Source organism: Ranitomeya imitator, chromosome 3 (assembly GCF_032444005.1).
Source record: "Ranitomeya imitator isolate aRanImi1 chromosome 3, aRanImi1.pri, whole genome shotgun sequence".
Taxonomy (NCBI): Eukaryota; Metazoa; Chordata; class Amphibia; order Anura; family Dendrobatidae; genus Ranitomeya; species Ranitomeya imitator.
In genome coordinates this window covers 408,236,124-408,262,479 of record NC_091284.1, presented here as the reverse complement: position 1 = coordinate 408,262,479, position 26,356 = coordinate 408,236,124, and the positions used below count along the sequence as shown (strand labels likewise).

The following is a 26,356-nucleotide window of genomic DNA, read 5'->3' as shown; positions in this document are numbered from 1 at the left end:
TAACTTCCTCTTTCGGCCTCTCGCAGCATACTAACTCTCCAACGCATGAAGATGGAAACGCCCTCGACTTGGTCTTCTCCCGGCTTTGCTCAGTGGATGATTTCACAAACTCCCTTCTCCCGCTCTCTGACCACAACCTTCTTTAATTCTCTATCAAGAACTGCCATCCCGCTCAGGTCACCCCCACTTATAGAAACATACAGGCCATTAACACCGAGAAACTTATGAAGAACTTGCAGTCCTCATTGGCCCCAATCTCCTCCATCTCATGTCCTGATTCTGCTCTAAAGCATTACAATGAAACCCTGTAAAGTGCCCTGGATGAAGCTGCTCCTCCTATACATAAAACAACTCAGCACAGATGGCGACAACTGTGGTACACGCTGCAAACACGTTTCCTGCAGCGGTGCTCCAGGTGCACCGAACGTCTGTGGAGAAAATCTAATCTACCCAAAGATTTCATCCATTATAATTTCATGCTAAAAACATACAACTCTGCCCTTCACCTCTCCAAACAAACCTATTTCAACACCCTCATCACCTCGCTGTCCAATAACCCTAAACGTCTCTTTGACACTTTCCAGTCCCTACTCAACCCAAGAGTGCAGGCCCCAACCACAGATCTGACGATCTGGCCAATTACTTCAAAGAAAAAATTGACCACATTCGACAGGAAATCATCTCCCAATCTCTTCATACCATGCACTGTCCTCCCTCCCCCACTGCATCTAGTTCACTCTCTGACTTTGAACCAGTTACAGAAGAAGAAATAATCAGGCTCCTTGCATCTTCTCGCCCAACCACTTGCACCAGTGACCCCATTCCGTCACATCTCCTCCAGTCCCTTTCCCCGGCTGTCACCTCTCACCTAACAAAAATATTCAACCTTTCTCTCACTTCCGGTATTTTTCCATCCTCATTTAAGCATGCCATCATACATCCATTACTTAAAAAAACATCCCTCAATCAAAACTGTGCCGCTAATTATAGACCTGTCTCTAATCTTCCCTTCATCTCTAAACTCCTCGGGCGCCTGGTCCACTCCCGTCTTACCCACTATCTCTCAGATAACTCTCTTCTAGACCCTCTTCAATCTGGTTTCCGCTCTTTACACTCTACTGAAACTGCCCTCACTAAAGTCTCTAATGACCTACTAACAGCTAAATCTGATGGTCACTACTCCATGCTAATTCTCTTGGATCTCTCTGCAGCATTCAATACTGTGGATCATCAGCTCCTCCTCACTATGCTCTGCTCCATCGGCCTCAAGGACACTGTTCTCTCCTTGTTCTCTTCCTATCTCTCTGACCGCTCCTTCACTGTATCTTTTGCAGTTTCCTCCTCATCTCACCTTCCCCTTACTGTTGGGGTTCCTCAAGGATCAGTCCTAGGCCTCCTCCTCTTCTCTTTGTATTCTGCCCCTATTGGACAAACAATCAGTAGATTTGGTTTCCAGTACCATCTCTATGCTGACGACACCCAATTATACACTTCTCCTGTTATCACGCCGACCTTTTTAGTAAACACCAGTGATTGTCTTACCGCTGTCTCTAACATCATGCCTCCCTCTATCTGAAACTGAACCTGTCAAAAACTGAACTCCTCGTGTTTTCTCCCTCTATTAACCTACCTTTGCTTGACATTGCCATCTCCGTGTGCGGTTCCACCATTACTCCAAAGCAACATGCCCGCTGCCTTGGGGTCATACTTGATTCCGAGCTTTCATTCACCCGCAACATCCGATCACTGGCTCGCTCTTCTTATCTGCATCTCAAAAACATTTCTAGAATTCACCCTTTTCTTACTTTCGACTCTTGCTGTTTCACTACCACCGCCAAGAGGTCGCGAAAAGACTCAGTTCCCACAAGTCGAAACGGCAACATTTCCAGGGCTACCAATCAGCCAATGTGGGTGTTTATAGTTTTTGCCTGTAGGTGGGTGGATGGATATTTCTGCTTTTTGTTAAATGTCAACACACTGGAGCCTTTATCCATTTTCAAAGTTCTAATTTATTTCGATACTCCTATGATCATAGGTGCACCCTCTCTAACTTCAGAACAATATTTAGCAAAAAATCCCAGGTGTGAGTCTAAACTAGGTAAAAAGGTATCCAAAAAGAAACAAATAATTTTAAAATTTACTTTTTATTAATAATGTAGTAAAAAATAAACAATTACAAATTCCAAGAGAAATGCAAGAATAAAAAAAGGAGGGACATGGGGCTCAAAAATTAATAACTGCTACATGGTAAAGGTAGGAAAGTGTCCAAATCCGTGATAGTCTCAAAAGCTAAATTCACAAAGGGACCAATGGTGTAAAACAAAATTAATTTCCCAAAAATTAAATACAGACTAAATTATTAAGTGCTAAATGATAAATACAACTCTACAACAGTAATAATAAAGTAAACTGAGAGCTAATGCCATCAGAATGAATTAGTTTATAGATACATATTCATATAACTCAATCAATATTGGAACATCATATCAAGAAATACTAATTGGTAACTGTTGTGATAGGCAATTCAGTATCACAATGGACATAGCGGTCAGAGCACATACAGTGATCTGACAATAACCCAAAATAATAGAACGAGCTCTGAGACGTGGGAACTCTGCAGACCGCAATCCCTAATCCTCTCCAAACAACACTAGAGGCAGCCGTGGATTGCGCCTAACTCTGCCTATGCAACTCGGCACAGCCTGAGAAACTAACTAGCCTGAAGATAGAAAATAAGCCTACCTTGCCTCAGAGAAATACCCCAAAGGAAAAGGCAGCCCCCCACATATAATGACTGTGAGTTAAGATGAAAAGACAAACGTAGGGATGAAATAGATTCAGCAAAGTGAGGCCCGACTTTCTTAACAGAGCGAGGATAGGAAAGATAACTTTGCGGTCTACACAAAACCCTAAAGAAAACCACGCAAAGGGGGCAAAAAGACCCTCCGTACCGAACTAACGGCACGGAGGTACACTCTTTGCGTCCCAGAGCTTCCAGCAAAACAATTAGACAAGCTGGACAGAAAAAATAGCAAACAAATAGCAAAGTAGAACTTAGCTATGCAGAGCAGCAGGCCACAGGAATGATCCAGGGAAAAACAAGTCCAACACTGGAACATTGACAGGAAGCATGGATCAAAGCATTAGGTGGAGTTAAGTAGAGAAGCACCTAACGACCTCACCAGATCACCTGAGGGAGGAAACTCAGAAGCCGCAGTACCACTTTCCTCCACAAACGGAAGCTCCCAGAGAGAATCAGCCGAAGTACCACTTGTGACCACAGGAGGGAGCTCTGCCACAGAATTCACAACAGTACCCCCCCCCTTGAGGAGGGGTCACCGAACCCTCACCAGAGCCCCCAGGCCGACCAGGATGAGCCACATGAAAGGCACGAACAAGATCGGGAGCATGGACATCAGAGGCAAAAACCCAGGAATTATCTTCCTGAGCATAACACTTCCATTTAACCAGATACTGGAGTTTCCATCTTGAAACACGAGAATCCAAAATCTTCTCCACAATATACTCCAATTCCCCCTCCACCAAAACCGGGGCAGGAGGGTCAACAGATGGAACCATAGGTGCCACGTATCTCCGCAACAATGACCTATGGAATACGTTATGTATGGAAAAAGAATCTGGGAGGGTCAGACAAAAAGACACAGGATTAAGAACCTCAGAAATCCTATACGGACCAATGAAACGAGGTTTAAACTTAGGAGAGGAAACCTTCATAGGAATATGACGAGAAGATAACCAAACCAGATCCCCAACACGAAGTCGGGGACCCACACGGCGTCTGCGATTAGCGAAACGTTGAGCCTTCTCCTGGGACAAGGTCAAATTGTCCACTACATGAGTCCAAATCTGCTGCAACCTGTCCACCACAGTATCCACACCAGGACAGTCCGAAGACTCAACCTGTCCTGAAGAGAAACGAGGATGGAACCCAGAATTGCAGAAAAATGGCGAAACCAAGGTAGCCGAGCTGGCCCGATTATTAAGGGCGAACTCAGCCAAAGGCAAAAAGGACACCCAGTCATCCTGATCGGCAGAAACAAAGCATCTCAGATAGGTTTCCAAGGTCTGATTGGTTCGTTCGGTCTGGCCATTAGTCTGAGGATGGAAAGCCGAGGAAAAAGACAAGTCAATGCCCATCCTACCACAAAAGGCTCGCCAAAACCTCGAAACAAACTGGGAACCTCTGTCAGAAACGATATTCTCTGGAATGCCATGCAAACGAACCACATGCTGGAAGAACAATGGCACCAAATCAGAGGAGGAAGGCAATTTAGACAAGGGTACCAGATGGACCATCTTAGAAAAGCGATCACAGACCACCCAAATGACTGACATCTTTTGAGAAACGGGAAGATCTGAAATAAAATCCATAGAGATATGTGTCCAAGGCCTCTTCGGGACCGGCAAGGGCAAAAGCAACCCACTGGCACGAGAACAGCAGGGCTTAGCCCGAGCACAAATCCCACAGGACTGCACAAAAGTACGCACATCCCGCGACAGAGATGGCCACCAAAAGGATCTAGCCACTAACTCTCTGGTACCAAAGATTCCAGGATGACCAGCCAACACCGAACAATGAACCTCAGAGATAACTTTATTCGTCCACCTATCAGGGACAAACAGTTTCTCTGCTGGACAACGATCAGATTTATTAGCCTGAAATTTTTGCAGCACCCGCCGCAAATCAGGGGAGATGGCAGACACAATTACTCCTTCCTTGAGGATACCCGCCGGCTCAGATAAACCCGGAGAGTCGGGCACAAAACTCCTAGACAGAGCATCCGCCTTCACATTTTTAGAGCCCGGAAGGTACGAAATCACAAAGTCAAAACGGGCAAAAAACAGTGACCAACGAGCCTGTCTAGGATTCAAACGCTTAGCAGACTCGAGATAAGTCAAGTTCTTATGATCAGTCAATACCACCACGCGATGCTTAGCTCCTTCAAGCCAATGACGCCACTCCTCGAATGCCCACTTCATGGCCAGCAACTCTCGGTTGCCCACATCATAATTTCGCTCAGCAGGCGAAAACTTCCTGGAAAAAAAAACGCATGGTTTCATCACTGAGCAATCAGAACATCTCTGCGACAAAACAGCCCCTGCTCCAATCTCAGAAGCATCAACCTCGACCTGGAACGGAAGAGAAACATCTGGTTGACACAACACAGGGGCAGAAGAAAAACGACGCTTCAACTCTTGAAAAGCTTCCACAGCAGCAGAAGACCAATTGACCAAATCAGCACCCTTCTTGGTCAAATCGGTCAATGGTTTGGCAATACTAGAAAAATTGCAGATGAAGCGACGATAAAAATTAGCAAAGCCCAGGAACTTTTGCAGACTTTTCAGAGATGTCGGCTGAGTCCAATCATGGATGGCTTGGACCTTAACAGGATCCATCTCGATAGTAGAAGGGGAAAAGATGAACCCCAAAAATGAAACCTTCTGCACACCAAAGAGACACTTTGATCCCTTCACAAACAAAGAATTAGCACGCAGGACCTGAAAAACCGTTCTGACCTGCTTCACATGAGACTCCCAATCATCCGAGAAGATCAAAATGTCATCCAAGTACACAATCAGGAATTTATCCAGGTACTCTCGGAAGATGTCATGAATAAAGGACTGAAACACTGATGGAGCATTGGCAAGTCCGAATGGCATCACTAGATACTCAAAATGACCCTCGGGCGTATTAAATGCAGTTTTCCATTCATCGCCTCACCTGATTCGCACCAGATTATACGCACCACGAAGATCTATCTTGGTGAACCAACTAGCCCCCTTAATCCGAGCAAACAAATCAGATAACAATGGCAAGGGGTACTGAAATTTAACAGTGATCTTATTAAGAAGGCGGTAATCTATACAAGGTCTCAGCGAACCATCCTTCTTGGCTACAAAAAAGAACCCTGCTCCTAATGGCGACGATGACGGGCGAATATGCCCCTTCTCCAGGGATTCCTTCACATAACTGCGCATAGCGGTGTGCTCAGGCACGGATAAATTAAACAGTCGACCTTTTGGGAATTTACTACCAGGAATCAAATTGATAGCACAATCACAATCCCTATGCGGAGGTAGGGCATCGGACTTGGGCTCATCAAATACATCCCGGTAATCAGACAAGAACTCTGGAACCTCAGAAGGGGTGGATGACGAAATTGACAGAAATGGAACATCACCATGTACCCCCTGACAACCCCAGCTGGACACCGACATGGATTTCCAATCCAATGCTGGATTATGGGCTTGTAGCCATGGCAACCCCAACACGACCACATCATGCAGATTATGCAACACCAGAAAGCGAATAACCTCCTGATGTGCAGGAGCCATGCACATGGTCAGCTGGGTCCAGTATTGAGGCTTATTCTTGGCCAAAGGCGTAGCATCAATTCCTCTCAATGGAATAGGACACTGCAAGGGCTCCAAGAAAAACCCACAACGCTTAGCATATTCCAAGTCCATCAAATTCAGGGCAGCGCCTGAATCCACAAACGCCATGACAGAATACGATGACAAAGAGCAGATCAAGGTAACGGACAGAAGAAATTTTGACTGTACTGTACCAATTGTGGCAGACCTAGCGAACCGCTTAGTGCGCTTAGGACGATCAGAGATAGCATGAGTGGATTCACCACAGTAGAAACACAGCCCATTCAGACGTCTGTGTTCTTGCCGTTCAACTCTGGTCATAGTCCTATCGCACTGCATAGACTTAGGTTTAATCTCAGGTAATACCGCCAAATGGTGCACAGATTTACGCTCACGCAAGCGTCGACCGATCTGAATGGCCAAAGACATAGACTCATTCAAACCAGCAGGCATAGGAAATCCCACCATGACATCCTTAAGGGCTTCAGAGAGACCCTTTCTGAATATAGCTGCCAGCGCAGATTCATTCCATTGAGTGAGAATGGACCACTTTCTAAATTTCTGACAATATACAGTGGGGCAAAAAAGTATTTAGTCAGTCAGCAATAGTGCAAGTTCCACCACTTAAAAAGATGAGAGACGTCTGTAATTTACATCATAGGTAGACCTCAACTATGGGAGACAAACTGAGAAAAAAAAATCCAGAAAATCACATTGTCTGTTTTTTTAACATTTTATTTGCATATTATGGTGGAAAATAAGTATTTGGTCAGAAACAAAATTTCATCTCAATACTTTGTAATATATCCTTTGTTGGCAATGACAGAGGTCAAACGTTTTCTGTAAGTCTTCACAAGGTTGCCACACACTGTTGTTAGTATGTTGGCCCATTCCTCCATGCAGATCTCCTCTAGAGCAGTGATGTTTTTGGCTTTTCGCTTGGCAACACGGACTTTCAACTCCCTCCAAAGGTTTTCTATAGGGTTGAGATCTGGAGACTGGCTAGGCCACTCCAGGACCTTGAAATGCTTCTTACGAAGCCACTCCTTCGTTGCCCTGGCGGTGTACTTTGGATCATTGTCATGTTGAAAGACCCAGCCACATTTCATCTTCAATGCCCTTGCTGATGGAAGAGGTTTGCACTCAAAATCTCACGATACATGGCCCCATTCATTCTTTCATGTACCCGGATCAGTCGTCCTGGTCCCTTTGCAGAGAAACAGCCCCAAAGCATGATGTTTCCACCACCATGCTTTACAGTAGGTATGGTGTTTGATGGATGCAACTCAGTATTCTTTTTCCTCCAAACACGACAAGTTGTGTTTCTACCAAACAGTTCCAGTTTGGTTTCATCAGACCATAGGACATTCTCCCAAAACTCCTCTGGATCATTCAAATGCTCTCTAGCAAACTTCAGACGGGCCCGGACATGCACTGGCTTAAGCAGTGGGACACGTCTGGCACTGCAGGATCTGAGTCCATGGTGGTGAAGTGTGTTACTTATGGTAAGCCTTGTTACATTGGTCCCAGCTCTCTGCAGTTCATTCACTAGGTCCCCCCGCGTGGTTCTGGGATTTTTGCTCACCGTTCTTGTGATCATTCTGACCCCACAGGGTGGGATTTTGCGTGGAGCCCCAGATCGAGGGAGATTATCAGTGGTCTTGTATGTCTTCCATTTTCTAATTATTGCTCCCACTGTTGATTTCTTCACTCCAAGCTGGTTGGCTATTGCAGATTCAGTCTTCCCAGCCTGGTGCAGGGCTACAATTTTGTTTCTGGTGTCCTTTGACAGCTCTTTGGTCTTCACCATAGTGGAGTTTGGAGTCAGACTGTTTGAGGGTGTGCACAGGTGTCTTTTTATACTGATAACAAGTTTAAACAGGTGCCATTACTACAGGTAATGAGTGGAGAAAAGAGGAGACTCTTAAAGAAGAAGTTACAGGTCTGTGAGAGCCAGAAATCTTGATTGTTTGTTTCTGACCAAATACTTATTTTCCACCATAAAATGCAAAAAAAATGATAAAAAAACAGACAATGTGATCTTCTGGATTTTTTTTTTCTCAGTTTGTCTCCCATAGTTGAGGTCTACCTATGATGTAAATTACAGACGCCTCTCATCTTTTTAAGTGGTGGAACTTGCACTATTGCTGACTGACTAAATACTTTTTTGCCCCACTGTACCTCTATCTCATCCTGAGCCTGACAAAGAGCCAGCAAATTTTTTTCTGCCTGATCCACTGAATTAGGCTCATCGTACAGCAATCCAAACGCCAGGAAAAACGCATCGATATTACTTAATGCAGGATCTCCTGACGCAAGAGAAAATGCCCAGTCCTGAGGGTCGCCACGCAAAAAAGAAATGACGATCCTAACCTGTTGAACTGGGTCACCAGAGGAGCGAGGTTTCAAAGCCAGAAATAGTTTACAATTATTTTTGAAACTCAGAAATTTAGTTCTATCTCCAAAAAACAAATCTGGAATAGGAATTCTCGGTTCTAACAAAGAATTCTGAACCACAAAATCTTGAATATTTTGAACTCTTGCCGTGAGCTGATCCACACATGAAGACAGACCTTTAATGTCCATTGCTACACCTGTGTCCTGAACCACCCAAATGTCTAGGGGAAAAAAAAGGCAAAACACAGTGCAAAGAAAAAAGAATGGTCTCAGAACTTCTTTTTTCCCTCTATTGAGAATCATTAGCACTTTAGGCTTCCTGTACTGTTGTGATAGGCAATTCAGTATCACAATGGACATAGCGGTCAGAGCACATACAGTGATCTGACAATAACCCAAAATAATAGAACTAGCTCTGAGACGTGGGAACTCTGCAGACCGCAATCCCTAATCCTCTCCAAACAACACTAGAGGCAGCCGTGGATTGCGCCTAACTCTGCCTATGCAACTCGGCACAGCCTGAGAAACTAACTAGCCTGAAGATAGAAAATAAGCCTACCTTGCCTCAGAGAAATACCCCAAAGGAAAAGGCAGCCCCCCACATATAATGACTGTGAGTTAAGATGAAAAGACAAACGTAGGGATGAAATAGATTCAGCAAAGTGAGGCCCGACTTTCTTAACAGAGCGAGGATAGGAAAGATAACTTTGCGGTCTACACAAAACCCTAAAGAAAACCACGCAAAGGGGGCAAAAAGACCCTCCGTACCGAACTAACGGCACGGAGGTACACCCTTTTCGTCCCAGAGCTTCCAGCAAAACAATTAGACAAGCTGGACAGAAAAAATAGCAAACAAATAGCAAAGTAGAACTTAGCTATGCAGAGCAGCAGGCCACAGGAATGATCCAGGGAAAAACAAGTCCAACACTGGAACATTGACAGGAAGCATGGATCAAAGCATTAGGTGGAGTTAAGTAGAGAAGCACCTAACGACCTCACCAGATCACCTGAGGGAGGAAACTCAGAAGCCGCAGTACCACTTTCCTCCACAAACGGAAGCTCCCAGAGAGAATCAGCCGAAGTACCACTTGTGACCACAGGAGGGAGATCTGCCACAGAATTCACAACAGGTACCGTCCTCTTAAAAATCCTTTAAAGGGAAGGTGCCGCGTTTTAATATTGTAAAAAAAAAAAAACCTCTTTAATTCCTTATTTTTATAAGTTATTTTCAAGTGCATAGTATTTATTGTTTTTTTTTATTCATTTTTTTTTCTGCCACTGGGCGCCGCCATTTTCATTTGCAGGACTGTAAGTGTAGCTGCACGACACTTACAGTCTTCACATACGGCAGCCCTGGACATAGACATCTGCAGTCGGAAGGCGACCCCATAGCTACTACCATTATAAGCTCAGCTGCTCTCTGCTCTGATGTGGCCACGCCCCCTGGGCTGTCTCCACATCACAGCAGCGGCAGGAGATCGGCGCCATCTTGCTTCAGCCTACAGTGGAGTGTACCTGTGAGCTCCACTGTGACTGACAGCTGTGCTGTTGGAGGGGCAGCTCCATCTGTCTCCCCTCACACTGTCAGCGGCGTTCCCTGTCCTCTGCTGCCTGGTGTCTGGCTGAATCTCTAGAATCGCTAGAGAGTCTGAAGTGCTGTGGTCTGATGTTCTCTTATCAGGAGCTGCAGAGAGGTAACAGAGGGGGATGGGGGAGGCTCTGTGCTGCTCGACCTCTCACTGCAGCTCCTCACAGGACATCGGACCCTGCATCTATCACTATACTGTGCTGAGCCATGCATCTAATCCTCTCCTGTGTGATAGTGTCTGCTGAGCAGTGTATCTAATCCTATCCTGTGCTGACCTGTGTATCTAATCCTGTGGAATACTGACTGCTGAGCCGTGTATCTAATCCTCTCCTGTGTGATACTGTCTGGTGAGCCGTGTATCTAATCCTCTCCTGTGTGATAGTGTCTGCTGAGCCGTGTATCTAATCCTATCCTGTGTGATACTGTCTGCTGAGCCGTGTATCTAATCCTCTCCTGTGTGATACTGTCTGGTGAGCCGTGTATCTAATCCTATCCTGTGCTGACCTGTGTATCTAATCCTGTGGAATACTGACTGCTGAGCCGTGTATCTAATCCTCTCCTGTGTGATACTGTCTGGTGAGCCGTGTATCTAATCCTCTCCTGTGTGATAGTGTCTGCTGAGCCGTGTATCTAATCCTATCCTGTGCTGACCTGTGTATCTAATCCTCTTGTGGAATACTGACTGCTGAGCCGTGTATCTAATCCTCTCCTGTGTGATATTGTCTGCTGAGCCGTGTATCTAATCCTATCCTGTGCTGACCTGTGTATCTAATCCTCCTGTGTGATATTGTCTGCTGAGCCGTGTATCTAATCCTCTCCTGTGTGATATTGTCTGCTGAGCCATGTATCTAATCCTCTCCTGTGTGATACTGTCTGCTGAGCCGTGTATCTAATCCTATACTGTGTGATATTATGCTGAGCCGTGTATCTAATCCTCTCCTGTGTGATACTGTCTGGTGAACCGTGTATCTAATCCTCTCTTGTGTGATACTGTCTGGTGAACCGTGTATCTAATCCACTTCTATGCACTCCTCTCCCCCCTGCATATCTTTCCCCATTGCACACACAACTCAATGCGTGCGATAACAGGAGCTGCGGGCGTCATGCTGTATTATGGCATTATGTGAGATCTATATGACGGTATTATGTGATCTGTATGGTGGTATTATGCTTGATCAGTATTGTGAGAATTATATGGTGGTATTGTGTGTGATCTATATGGCGGTATTATGTGAGAACACTGGCAGCATTATGTGTGATCTATATGGCGGTATTATGTGAGAACACTATGGCAGTATTATGTGTGATCTATATGGCGGTATGTGAGAACACTATGGCAGTGTTGTGTGATCTATATGGCGGTATTATGTGAACACTATGGCAGTATTATGTGTGATCTATATGGCGGTATTATGTGAGAACACTATGGCAGTATTATGTGTGATCTATATGGCGGTATTATGTGAGAACACTATGGCAGTATTATGTGTGATCTATATGGAGGTATTATGTGAGAACACTATGGCAGTATTATGTGTGATCTATATGGCGGTATGTGAGAACACTGGCGGTATTATGTGTGATCTATATGGCGGTATGTGAGAACACTGGCGGTATTATGTGTGATATATATGGCGGTATGTGAGAACACTGGCGGTATTATGTGTGATCTATATGGTGGTATTATGTGAGAACTGTATGACAGTATTGTGTGATCTATTTGATAGTATTGTGTGTGATCTATATGGCGGTATTATGTGAGAACACTATGGCAGTATTATCTTCAGAAAGCGGACCCATTCTATGGTGGTTCTGGCTGAGCACCTGCACGCGGGTCTGGGGTAATAGAGGGGGCAGCATGACCTCCAGTTAGGTGCAGTCAGGGGAAGGCTGGTGAGGCAGCTGAAGAGAGGCGTCTCATTATTATTGTTACTATATGGCTACATTTCCTTCCCAGCGTCACCCCAGACTGCGCCTGTCGCCTTGCTTTCACATATTGCTAGGACAGGATGGGGAAGACAGGATCTGAGGAGGGGAATGGAGTCTGCATGCAAAGTCTGGATCAGAACAGGCCATCAATCCGCAGAAATGTTTCCTGGATTTCAGTGGAGCAAACAAGCAGATGGTCCATCCATGAGTATAAAAGACAGCGCTCTATGTACAATCCCTGGCTGCTCCGCACACCGAACAGGGGGCCCCTATAGACCAGCACACTGCTCTCCTGAAATACTCTGTGCTGCTGTCATCCTGCTCCTTCCACCACATATCTCCCAGAATCCATGCTGCCTGCCATCCTCGGTGACCGTAGACTTGTCAGTATAAGGCTGCTTTCACACTAGCATCGGTACGGGCCCGTCGCAGTGCGTCGTACCGACGCATGCTGTGAAAGAAATGTCCAACGTGGGCAGCGGAAGCAGTCTTACGACGCTTCCGCTGCCCCATTGTAAGGTCTGGGCATGAGGGGGCGGAGTTTCTGCCGTGCATGTGCGGTTGAAAATGGTGGACTCGATGCACAAACATTACATGTAACTTTTTTGTGGCGGCGGTCCACCAAAACATGACGCAACCGTCGCACGACAGTTACGACGTGTGGCAATACGTCGCAATGCGTCGGTAATGTTAGTCTATGGGGAAAAAACGCATCCTGCAGACAACTTTGCAGGATGCGTTTTTTCTCCTGAATGACTCATGTCGTTTCTATTATACTTTTCCTCTAATTGTTCCTCTCCTGGTTTTGGCTTACAAATACTGAGATAAAATACTGACCACATACTGCTAGTGTGACGACAGCCATACTCTGCAGTCACCAACAAAATGGCTGCTCACTGGGTTCCTGAATATCATCCTCTCTAATCCCTTAGCAAACACCCAGAAGGGGAGGAGAGGAGACATCACACAGGTCAGCAGACTCCGCCCATATTTACTGCAGTGCTGTAATGTGAGCTAGTTGTACACTAGGTTTTTCTGAAATTTCAGCAGCTGCTCCCCCTAGTGTTGAAAAGTGGAAATTCCAAAACTTTTCAAATTATTTTTCATATTTTACTAAATTATAAACAAATGATAATATTTTTTAAGAAAATGTAATCATTAATTCTTTACATTTTTACAATTTCTGAAAAAAAATTTTTTTTGATGGCACCTTCCCTTTAAATGAGTTCACAATGGCTGAGAGGCATCATAATATTGTGCATAATCCCTTGCCAAAAAAAGCATAGTTTATCAGGCATATGTGCATCTCAGCCATTTGAAAACAATCACTACAAGGGTAAAGTATATACACAAGTGATCAAAATTGTTGGTACCCCTCTCAGCCATTGTGAACTCATTTAAAGGATTTTTAAGAGAACTGTACCAATTAGTATTTCTTGATATGATGTTCCAATATTGATTGAGTTATTATATGAATGTACATCTATAATCTAATTAATTCTGATTATTACTTTATTATTAGTGATGAGCGAGTATACTCGTTGCTCGGGTTTTCCCGAGCACGCTCGAGTGATCTCCGAGCATTTGTAACTGCTCGGAGATTTAGTTTTCTTCACCTCAGATGAATGATATACAGCTGCTACACATCTTGAATACATGTGGGGATTCCCTAGCAACCAGGCATTCCTCACATGTATTCAGCCTGTCTAGCAGCCGTAAATCATGCAGCTGTGTTAACAAAAACTAAATCTCTGAGCACTTACAAATACTCGGAGATCACGAGTATACTCGCTCATCACTATTTATTATTACTGTTGTAGAGATGTATTTATCATTTAGCACTTAGTACTTTAATAATTTGGTCCGTATTGAATTTTTTGGAAATTAATTTTGGTTTACACCATTGGTCCCTTTGTGAATTCAGAATTCAGCTGTTGAGCCTATCATGGATTTGGACACTGTCCTACCTTTACTATGTAGCAGCTATTTAATTTTTGAGTCCCATGTCCCTCCTTTTTCTATTCTCTCTTGGAATTTTTAATTGTTTATTTTTTACTATATTATTAATAAAAAGTAAATTTTAAAATTATTTGGCTCTTTTTGGGTACCCTTTTTTCCTAGGTTACACTCACATCTGGGATTTTTTGACAAATCTTACGCTGGAGCCTTTGTCTGCCATCCATCGCACAAGGTCCTGGCAATTGTCTGGGTTCATCAGTGGCATACAGTGATGACCACATTTTGACAAGAAGCTGGAACGAGATCCAATCACCTTCTGTAACACGGCCTTGGCGGGCACCACCGCATCTATGTCCCTTAACGTCACCCTTTCTCATATTGAATGCTTTATGCTTATGAAAAAAAAATTCTTGGCTTTATTTTTGACAAGTACCCTCACAGAGGTGTTATGTACAAATTCAATATATCTAGCAATGTGTGGCATTTTTTTTTTAAGACATCAGCTTTATTATATGCGGCATGAGCAGACTCATGAAAATTAGAGATAAATAGATAGAGAGTTTGCATATCTCTGCAGGCTTTGTGCCAGTCGCACAACTACTAGATAAAGATACACTATTAAACTAATGGAAAATGTGTGGGCTTGTGCAGATTGGTCAATGGCACTCCTGTCTCTTTCCCTTGAGGAGGCTGCTTCCAAGTAAAATGAGGTTTGTACATGTTCCTGACATGGGTTTCAGGCCTGATAGAAAAACCACAATACAGGCCCTCGCTTGCATACACTGTATTCAAAATTTAATTCTAATGCTTTTGGTGTCTGGTACAATCCAATTTACTGATATTGATCATACAGCTCCGCCAACTCCTGTATTATATTCACCTTACAGTGGCTTCGCCTGCTATGACAGTTGTTCCATTGTGATCCAGTGGCAAAAATGAACCATGTAGTTTACAAAACGTAGGTTTCACAGCACCTGGTGGCCCTCTGAAAATTATAAGCGATGACTGCATAATGACATGGCAGTGGACGTGGTGGTGGCAGACAATGCCCAAAATTCAAATGGGCATGTTTGAAATGGCATTGTGAAGGGATGGGGAATATGTATTCCACTATCTTGCTAACTGTTTGGCATGAGGGAGGGTGCTCCCAAATGTAGGAGTGAGAGCCCTCACAAATGTTAAAGGAAAAACTAAAGCCTAAATGCTCCATGTGAACATATGCTAAAGGGGAGGTATAATTTTTTAAAATTTTTTGCGTTATATACATGTAATTATGAAGGAAAAAAGTGTTTCTTAGCATTTACTGGCATTGTAAAGGGATGGGGAATATGTATTCCACTATCTAGCTAACGATTTGGAATTAGGGGGGGACCTCCCAAATGTAGGATTGAGGGCCCTCACAAATGTAAAAGGAAAAACTAAAGCCAAAACGCTTCGTCTGAACATACGCTAAAGGAGAGCTATCATTTGGTTTTATTTTGCATTATATACATGTACTTATAAAGGGAAAAAAAAGTTTCTTAGCATTTTTCCCTTTAAAAAAAATGTAGGTTTGGTAGGTCTTTTTATAAATCCGTCAAACCGGCACAATAGTCTCACAATATTATTGCCAGATACCATATGTGAGTCAGAAAGGCATGCAGGCAGCTTCTCCATATTGTTCCCATTTAGTTTTAGCTCTTTCCCTTCAATTTCAGCTTTTTTCTCAAGCCCCCAGTCTTGTTTCTTGGGTCCATCCGAAAAATATTCGGCTTTCACATTGACTTGAATTGGATTCGTTATTTGGTACGAATACACAGATATTAGAAATTATTTGTGATAATTTTCCCGAATCCTAATATTACACTATTCGATCATCACTAATTACCTTGTATTTTTAAGGGGAAAAAAATGTTCTACTGAATGCAAAAAAAATACAAAGCTACAGCAGAAAGTCCGATGTATGGAAAGAAGTACAGTAAACATGGACAAGGCATTTTTGTAGACAATTTATTCTGAATTGGCAAAATATGACATACATGCTTTTTAAAAAAAAAAAAAATGAAGTACAGCATCATAGTTGTATTTGTAGCTATGGTTAATTAAAAAATGTTGTTTTTTTTATAGGCATTAACCACTGTTTTCCTCGCTTTCACATCTAGGTCTCATTCGTTGCTCACTTTGCAGGAGGGCTTGCAGGAATGTCTATAGGTTACACAGTTTTCAGCTGCTTTGACAAAAACCTCATAAAGGACCCGAGGTTCTGGATCTGCATTGCTGCATATATCACTTTCCTGGTTTTCGCTGTACTCTTCAATATATTCTTGTCTCCAGCACCCTAACCTTTATTACATACTAATGGAAAAACCACAACATATACAACCTTTAATATCTAACTTATGGGAAATTGGAGCTTCATAACCAAAATGCAAAAAGAGCTTTTAACCACCAAGTGCTACTTATATGGGTGTCTTTTTTTTAAAAAGAAGACTTCGATCTAGGGAGCAACTACTACCTCTGCTCCCATTATAGCTAAGCTCTTGTCCTGGACCATGGATATATCAACATTATTAACTCTTTGAACAATGCTCAGAATTTGGATACAACTAGATAATTTCAGCTGAAAAAGTGAATACGGTGATCACTGACCAGCGTGCCATGATGCAACTTCACCTGAATGAAGTTCACAAGCTTCAGCAGTCCTATGTTATACCTCAACACAACGTTTACTTGGGAAGAAAAAGTTTTGATTTATAGCTGTATATTTGAAATATTGGAATTAGACAGTATTCTGTGGTTGAACGCTCAGTCATGACGTGCCTTGATATGCTATGGTTAATACTTGATGGATCTTATAACGAATATATAGTTCACCCTTTTTTATACCGCTAATTTAAATGTAATATGTACAACAATGTTTAGGAGATCTAATGATCAATAATATTGTACCTGTCCCGAGTGCCACCATCCTGACATCTCCATATCTTTTACTTCTTTGAGCCCCAGCTGGTATATCAAAAACTTTTGTTGAAGCTCTTTTACTAATATTCATTGCATATATGAAGTTAATAATGGCATCCTATTTCAGCTCATACTTAACATTTAGTTTCATACCTTCCATTTGTCACCAATAGAAGGGTGCACTTTTCCTATTTTTTTAATCTTGTTTGTTTCTTCCAAGTTACTAGTGATGAGCGCACGTGCTCGAATAACGTCTTATCCGACCATGCTTGGGTGTTACCATGTATCTTGAGAGTGCTCGTATATTATGTTTGAGTCCCTGCGGCTGCATGATTTGTGGCTGTTAAGGAATCCCCACATGTGTTCAGGCTGTCTAAGGCTAGGGTCACATTGCGTTAGGGCAGTCCGTTTAGCGCATAGCGCTGTGGACTGTGCTAACGCAATGTCGAAAAAGGGATCGCGTTTGCCGATCCCGCTAGCGCAGATGCCCGATCTGCGCTAGCGAGGAACGGACCGCGAACGCTGCAAGCAGCGTTCGAGGTCCGTCACTCAAATGACGGCACATCGCTAGTGCACGCCCAATGTGGGCGTGCACTAGCGATGCGTTCGCCATTACAAGCAATGGCGGCGTTAACGGACTACGTTACACCGCGTTATGCCGCGGTGTAACGTTGTCCGTTTAATGGGTTCACATAACGTAGTGTGAACTTAGCTAACAAAAACGAAATCCCTGCATGAGTTCAGGCTGTCTACAAGCACTCTCGAGATACACGGATAACACCAGGGCATGGTCAGATAAAATGTTATCCGAGCATGTTCGCTCGTCACTACAACTGTAAGTCACTTCTTAAAAATGAAAGAGGTTATCCAGTTTTTAAACAATTATTATAAATGACTCCGGATATCCATGCACTTCAGATAGCTGTGGCATTTAACCCGCTATTACTCCCAATTACGGTATCTCAAAAACAGGCTTTCAGTCAAATGTGCACTTACCCTATGTTTCGGTAGGATGAGGTCAATAAGTTGCTGTTAGTATTAAAATCATGTTTACTAATGTGTATCATATTGTCAGAAACGTAGAATGCATACAGCCATATTTCATTCAGTTTAGCACATGAGATTTTAAGCAATTTTCCATAAAAATATTCTATGCATTTTCTGAAAATAAAAAATTAGGGTAAAGGTTGTTTTGTAAGGGACAATTTATTAAATATAATTTTGACAAATTTTCCATTATAGCTGATTACAGCTTGCATTTTTGTCACAGTGCATAGAAAATGGGTTACATGTATTTAATTTATTTTACGTATTTATTTTATTATTTGATGTACTATATGATTTTAATTGAAACTAGGATATTCGGATATCTGTCAAGTCAAAATAGCCGTCCATGGTTAGACTTTGTGCAAGCCTCTATTTAGCATTTCCCAGGTGCTCCCACATACTCACCTTTTTCACCTCTGCACAGGGAGATAGATGCCCTTTATTTAAGGGGCCATTGGTTGCATTCATATGCCACTCAGCACCAAACCAGGAACCACTGTAGTCAGCATCAGAGGGAACAGAGTGACTTCATCCATTTGCCTAACTTGAAGCTCATGGGCCCTAATTGAAAATCTTAAACACGGCCCACAAATATTATGGTTCTTTAATAGCATTGGCCTTCTCATTTAGGCCAAAGGAAGCTTTGAGGTCCCCTTTGGCTCTAAAGCCCAGGAAAGGTTCCAATCCCTGCACCCTCTACAGTTATTCCCCTAACTCATCTGACAGTGGTGGTTAAATCATGAGCACCATATGTAGGTTTATCCACTTGGTCAACAGTTTTTTGATTATGGAAGTAGGTCAAATAACCACACTCAAAGCCTTGATTTTCCTCTAGAAATTAGGAACTACAACAAATGATAACACCATATAGATGCATGGACAGTGAACAACATTGGCTATAAAACTAGTAAGGCATCCTTCCCAAGTAGCCCTATCGGGACAGTTGTACTATCTTGCAGTTTTTCACATTTTCTTGACTTATGAAGACAAACATCATATTGTGTAAACTGGTGCAAAAGTTTGCAAGTCAGAGAAGTTGTCCATTGTTTACTTATTTTAGACCAAGGTGCAGTAAGATGCCAAAAAAGTATACATATCCTATGGCCAATAAAAAGCAGGAAAATTAGTGTAATATAAATCTGTGTTTTAATTTAGTATTTAGGATTCTGTAAGGATTCTACATACCTTTTATAAGTACTATACATGGTATGGTATTGGCATCACCTGGATAGGGCTGTCACAATCATGTACAGAGACAAACTTTCAAACATAGGGCAAAGTTTTGCTGTATTTTCAGTATATATTTAATAACTGTAATATTGTGAAACTGACATGTTTTCTATCATTGATTGTTAACGCCAAACATATTATCCAATGTAACAGCCATAATTTGTGCAAGTTAATTTTCTTGTTTTTAGTAAATAAATTAAAAAGGAAAAAATGTTTATTCAGCTGACCGGTGTGGAATAACATCCATGGATAAACTCCAGGTTGCTGGTTCAACATAGGTGGTAAGGAAAACGGGTAATCCAGCATCCGCATCTCCAAAATGAAATTTTGCATTCATTGTGAAAACAATAAAATTGAGATGTGCATAAAAACATGATAGTATATATCAAAATATAATGCTACTACGGGTATTGAACTCTAAAAGGGGACTTTTAATCATGACAATATATTTGGTGAAAAAAGAAGATTATAAAGGACAAATTCTATCATACGGAGTGTAGTAAAAATGACAAATACTTAACTGTAATGTATTATTCAACTGTAGTTTAATATAGATATACAGTTGAAACCAGAAGCTTACGTAAACTATATAAAAAGACACATATCCATGTTTTTCTCAATATCTGGCATGAAATCAGAATAAACCTTTCCTGTTTTCGGTCAAATAGGATTACCATAATTATTAATATTTTCCAAATGCTAGAATAATGAGAGAGAGAATGTTTTAAGGCATTTTTATTACTTACTGCAAAGTTAAAGGTTTACATACACTAAGATTACTATGCCATTAAAAAATTCTGGACTGCCCATATGATGATGTCATGTGTTTGGAAGCTTCTGATAGGTTGTTTGGCAATGTCTGAGTTAATTAGAGACACACCTGTGGATGCATTTTAATGCACACCTGAAACACACTGCTTCTTTGTGTAGCAACTTGGGAAAGTCTCAAGAAATCAGCCAAGATATCAGGAAGAGAATTGTGGACTTGCACAAGTCTGTCTCATCCTCGGGTACAATTTCAAGATACCTGAAGGTGCCTCGATCATCTCTACAAACAATTATATGCAAGCACAAACAAGATGGGAATGTCCAGTCATCATACCGCTCAGGAAGGAGAACGGTTCTGTGTCCTAGAGATGAACATGCTTTGGTCTGATGTGCATATGAACCCAAAGACAAAAGCAAAAGACCTTGTGACTATGATGGCGGAAGCTGGTAAGATTGTGTCATTATCCACAGTGAAACAAGTACTGTATCAACATGGGCTCAAAGGCCACTCTGCAAGGATGAAGCCATTACTCCAAAATAAATATAAAAAACAGATTAATGTTTGCAAATGCACACAGGAACAAAGACCTTAATTTTTGTAGACATATCCAGCGGTCTGATGAAAAATTGAACTTTTTGAGCATAATGACCATGATTAGGTTTGGAGGAAAATGGGAGAAGCTTGGGTGCCTTAGAATACCATCCCAACTGTGAAACACAGAGGTGGCAGCATCATGTTGTGGGCTTGTTTTGCTGCAGGAGGGACTGGTGCACTTCACTTAATAGATGGCATCATGAGAAAAGATTATGTGGCAATACTGAAGCAACATCTCAAGACATCAGCCAGGAAGTTAAAGCTTGGGCGGAAATGGGTCTTCCAAATGGACAATGACCCAAAGCATACTGGCAAAATGGTAACAAAGTGGCTTAAGGTTAACAAAGTCAATGTTTTGGAGTGGCCATCATAAAGCCCTGATCTCAATCCTATTGAAAATGTATGGGTAAAGTTGAAAAGGCAGGTGTAAGCAAGGCGACCTACAAACCTGGATCAGTTACACCCAGAGGCGGGCTGGGCCGGGTGGCAAAAGGGCAAGTGCCCCCCGGGCCTGTCTCCTCAGCAACAGATGCGGGCCGCCCAGCTTCCTGCTGCCTAGGAGATGGCTTTTGGCAGTGCCCTGTGCTACATTAATCCTGGAAGTGGTGGCCGTCCGTCCCTGAATTGTAGACACGCCCACACTGCACACTGTGCAGCCGTGTCTTCTGATCTCACCTCAGCAGCGCGCTGGCCAGGATGCTTCCTCGTGGAGGACTGGAGAGCAGTCTGAGTCAGAAGAGATCTGCAGGGGTCAGGAGATCAAGGACCCGGCCAAATCCTGCATCTTGTGTCTGCAGTCCCTCTGAGGCACAGTGAGTGTGAGGATTTATTGCACCCATTTGAACTTTCATGCAGCCCAGGTCACTATCAGTGGAGTTTTCGGCTCCAGCGTCACCCATTCAAGCTGCAGCAATAACTCCCAGTCAGGGTCAGACACAAGTATACAGTGATCCTGACTGCTCCTGAGCCTGGCTCCAGGACACCATATATCTAATATATAATTGCCTAGAATACTACTTCCTGCAATTTGTGCCAACTTCCTGTCCGGAGCTAATGTCCGGAGCTAATGTCCGGAGATAAGTGACGTCAACAGTGTCCAGTGTCTGATTGGTTGCAGCCTGCTGCGAGCGACCAATCAGAAACGTGCCATACTGTGACACACTCCGCCCGCCATTTTGGTGTGATTTTTGAATTTTTACCTCACAGCAAGTTTCTACTGCGTGGAGGCGGGCCCAGTGACGTTGCTCTTCAAGCTCCTGCCGAATTTCGTCAAAAAAATGATAATACCATTTACCAAAACTATATATATTTAGTTGTGAAGTGGTTCAGTGACATTTTCACACCAATTTTGAACTTTTGTTTGGTGTTTTCTCCATATACTGCCTATTATTCACTGACTGTTATACTGAGAGACTGCCGTTTATTAACCTCTTCTTTGCCACATTGGGTATATTGCTCTATTATTTGCCACATAAGGACATTGTCCATTATTGCCCAGCAATTTCTTAAATAACAAGAATTGTCAAGAGCTGGTAAGTGCAGCCATTTTTTGTTCTTTCTTACTATTATTTATTAATTGTATTATTCTTATACATTTGAATAAATAAAGTATATATGGATTCTAGACTCCCGATTCTTTAGAATCGGGCTGCCATCTAGTCATATATAATTCCATCTATTATAATGTGAGGTCCAGGTATAATCAGTGCATATAACACTGTAGGCATGTGCACATACTGTAGTAACTATCTATATACATACAGTGGGGCAAAAAAGTATTTAGTCAGTCAGCAATAGTGCAAGTTCCACCACTTAAAAAGATGAGAGGCGTCTGTAATTTACATCATAGTTAGACCTCAACTATGGGAGACAAACTGAGAGAAAAAATCCAGAAAATCACATTGTCTGTTTTTTTTATCATTTTTTTTTGCATATTATGGTTGAAAATAAGTATTTGGTCAGAAGCAAACAGTCAAGATTTCTGGCTCTCACAGACCTGTAACTTCTTCTTTAAGAGTCTCCTCTTTCCTCCACTCATTACCTGTAGTAATGGCACCTGTTTAAACTTGTTATCAGTATAAAAAGACACCTGTGCACACCCTCAAACAGTCTGACTCCAAACTCCACTATGGTGAAGACCAAAGAGCTGTCAAAGGACACCAGAAACAAAATTGTAGCCCTGGACCAGGCTGGGAAGACTGAATCTGCAATAGCCAACCAGCTTGGAGTGAAGAAATCAACAGTGGGAGCAATAATTAGAAAATGGAAGACATACAAGACCACTGATAATCTCCCTCGATCTGGGGCTCCACGCAAAATCCCACCCCGTGGGGTCAGAATGATCACAAGAACGGTGAGCAAAAATCCCAGAACCACGCGGGGGGACCTAGTGAATGAACTGCAGAGAGCTGGGACCAATGTAACAAGGCCTACCTTAAGTAACACACTACGCCACCATGGACTCAGATCCTGCAGTGCCAGACGTGTCCCACTGCTTAAGCCAGTACATGTCCGGGCCCGTCTGAAGTTTGCTAGAGAGCATTTGGATGATCCAGAGGAGTTTTGGGAGAATGTCCTATGGTCTGATGAAACCAAACTGGAACTGTTTGGTAGAAACACAACTTGTCGTGTTTGGAGGAAAAAGAATACTGAGTTGCATCCATCAAACACCATACCTACTGTAAAGCATGGTGGTGGAAACATCATGCTTTGGGGCTGTTTCTCTGCAAAGGGGCCAGGACGACTGATCCGGGTACATGAAAGAATGAATGGGGCCATGTATCGTGAGATTTTGAGTGCAAACCTCCTTCCATCAGCAAGGGCATTGAAGATGAAACGTGGCTGGGTCTTTCAACATGACAATGATCCAAAGCACACCGCCAGGGCAACGAAGGAGTGGCTTCGTAAGAAGCATTTCAAGGTCCTGGAGTGGCCTAGCCAGTCTCCAGATCTCAACCCTATAGAAAACCTTTGGAGGGAGTTGAAAGTCCGTGTTGCCAAGCGAAAAGCCAAAAAAATCACTGCTCTAGAGGAGATCTGCATGGAGAAATGGGCCAACATACCAACAACAGTGTGTGGCAACCTTGTGAAGACTTACAGAAAACGTTTGACCTCTGTCATTGCCAACAAAGGATATATTACAAAGTATTGAGATTAAATTTTGTTTCTGACCAAATACTTATTTTCCACCATAATATGCAAATAAAATGATAAAAAAAACAGACAATGTGATTTTCTGGATTTTTTTTCTCAGTTTGTCTCCCATAGTTGAGGTCTACCTATGATGTAAATTACAGACGCCTCTCATCTTTTTAAGTGGTGGAACTTGCACTATTGCTGACTGACTAAATACTTTTTTGCCCCACTGTAATTGTCTAAGGGGTACTTCCATCTGTCTGTCTGTCCGCCGTTACCGCTGCTATTAACCCTGTGTGTCCCCAACTATTTACTATTGATGCTGCCTATGCGGCATCAATAGTAAAAATAGGTCATGTTAAAAATAATTAAAAAAGAACAAACCTGCTATACTCACCCTCTGCCGCCTTTCTCGCTCCTCGCCACGCTCCCGGGACCGCTCCATTGCAAGCGGCAGCTTCCGCTCCCGTCCCAGGGCTGGTGTGCGACAAGGACCTGCCGTGACGTCACAGTCGGTCATGTGACCGCGACGTCATCATAGGTCCTGCTCACACCAGCCCTGGGACGGCACCGCAAGCTGCCGCTTGCAATGGAGCGGTCCCGGGAGCGTGGCGAGGAGCGAGAAAGGCGGCGGAGGGTGAGTATAGCAGGACTTCAACGGGCTATAGGTGAGTATATGTTTATTTTGTTTTGTTTTTAAGTCTCTATACTACGTGGCTCTGTGCTGGCCAATATACTACGTGACTGGGCAATATACTACGTGGCTCTGCTATATACTATGTGGTTGGGCAATATACTACGTGGCTCTGCTATATACTATGTGGCTGGGCAATATACCGTACTACGTGGGCTGTGCTATATACTATTTAGCTGGGCAATACGTGACTGGGCAATATACTATGTGGCTGGGCAATATACTACGTCGCTGGGCAATATACTACGTGACTGGGCAATATACTACGTGGCTGGGCAATATACCGTACTACGTGGGCTGTGCTATATACTATGTGGCTGGGCAATACGTGACTGGGCAATATACTATGTGGCTGGGCAATATACTACGTCGCTGGGCAATATACTACGTGACTGGGCAATATACTACGTCGCTGGGCAATATACTACGTGACTGGGCAATATACTACGTGGCTGGGCAATATACCGTACTACGTGGGCTGTGCTATATACTATGTGGCTGGGCAATACGTGACTGGGCAATATACTACGTCGCTGGGCAATATACTACGTGACTGGGCAATATACTACGTGGCTAGGCAATATACTACGTCGCTGGGCAATATACTACGTGGCTAGGCAATATACTACGTCGCTGGTCAATATACTATGTGGCTGGGCAATATACTACGTGGCTGGGCAATATACGTGACTGGGCAATATACTACGTGGACACGCATATTCTAGAATACCCGATGCGTTAGAATCGGGCCACCATCTAGTATGATATAATTATTATATTTTAATATGAATTGTAATTAATATGTTAATAATAATATTGAGCAGAATTCACTTCAGTCTTTTGGTTTGGATTCCATGACAGTCGTGGTGTGTCATGTGGCCCCTCTGAAAAATTATTCGCCCATACTATGTGCAGAGACATATGATGGTATGCACAGGATAATACGTGACTAATGTAATGTCTGATGTCTGTATGTCACATAGCAGTCATATATTGTCCTGTACAGAATACTTTATGTAATATACTGTGTGCATAAACATCTGATGTTATATGCTGGATAAAGTGCGAATAATATAGTATATCATTCCAAAGACATACTGATAGGGAATTTAGATTGTGAGCCCCAAAGGGACAGCGATGATAATGTGTGCAACCTGTAAAGCGCTGCGGAATATGTTAGCGCTATATAAAAATAAAGATTATTATTATTATTATATTATTATTATATTATTATTATATCATGTCTGTACTCATAGTACAATATACAAGTAACATATTATCCAGCACATAATCCTGCCTGTAATCCTCCTATTAACGTTTTTTCCCCTGGTTCCCGTGTACATGTTAGGCTACGTTCACACTAGCGTTGCGCCGCCCTGCGTCGGCGACACAACGCGCGACGCACGAAAAAACGCGCACAAACGCATGCAAAAACGCGCGCGTTTTGCGACGCGTGCGTCGTTTTTTGACGAGAATCGGACGCACAGAAAATGCAACTTGTTGCATTTTCTTGCGTCCGACGCTAGCGTCGTAAACGACGCAAGTGTCAAAAAATGCCACCCAAAAAACGCACGCGTCCCCTATGTTAAACATAGGGGCGCGTCGCCGCTGCGTCGCCGCTGCGTCGCCGGCGCAACAGCGACGCACATTGGCGGAGCGCCAATGTGAACGTAGCCTT

General features: G+C 43.0%; 1 protein-coding gene across 1 annotated transcript in view; it reads left to right on the top strand.

The window, feature by feature from the left end:
- RHBDL2 (rhomboid like 2) overlaps positions 1-19,707 on the top strand; it is an 83,147-nt gene extending 63,440 nt beyond the window's left edge. Inside the window, exon 8 of the mRNA XM_069757120.1 lies at positions 16,411-19,707. Within this exon, the coding sequence (XP_069613221.1) occupies positions 16,411-16,590 (180 nt within the window). The 3' untranslated portion in view covers positions 16,591-19,707. The remainder of the gene's footprint in view (positions 1-16,410) is intronic.
- The last annotated feature ends 6,649 nt before the right edge of the window (positions 19,708-26,356 follow it).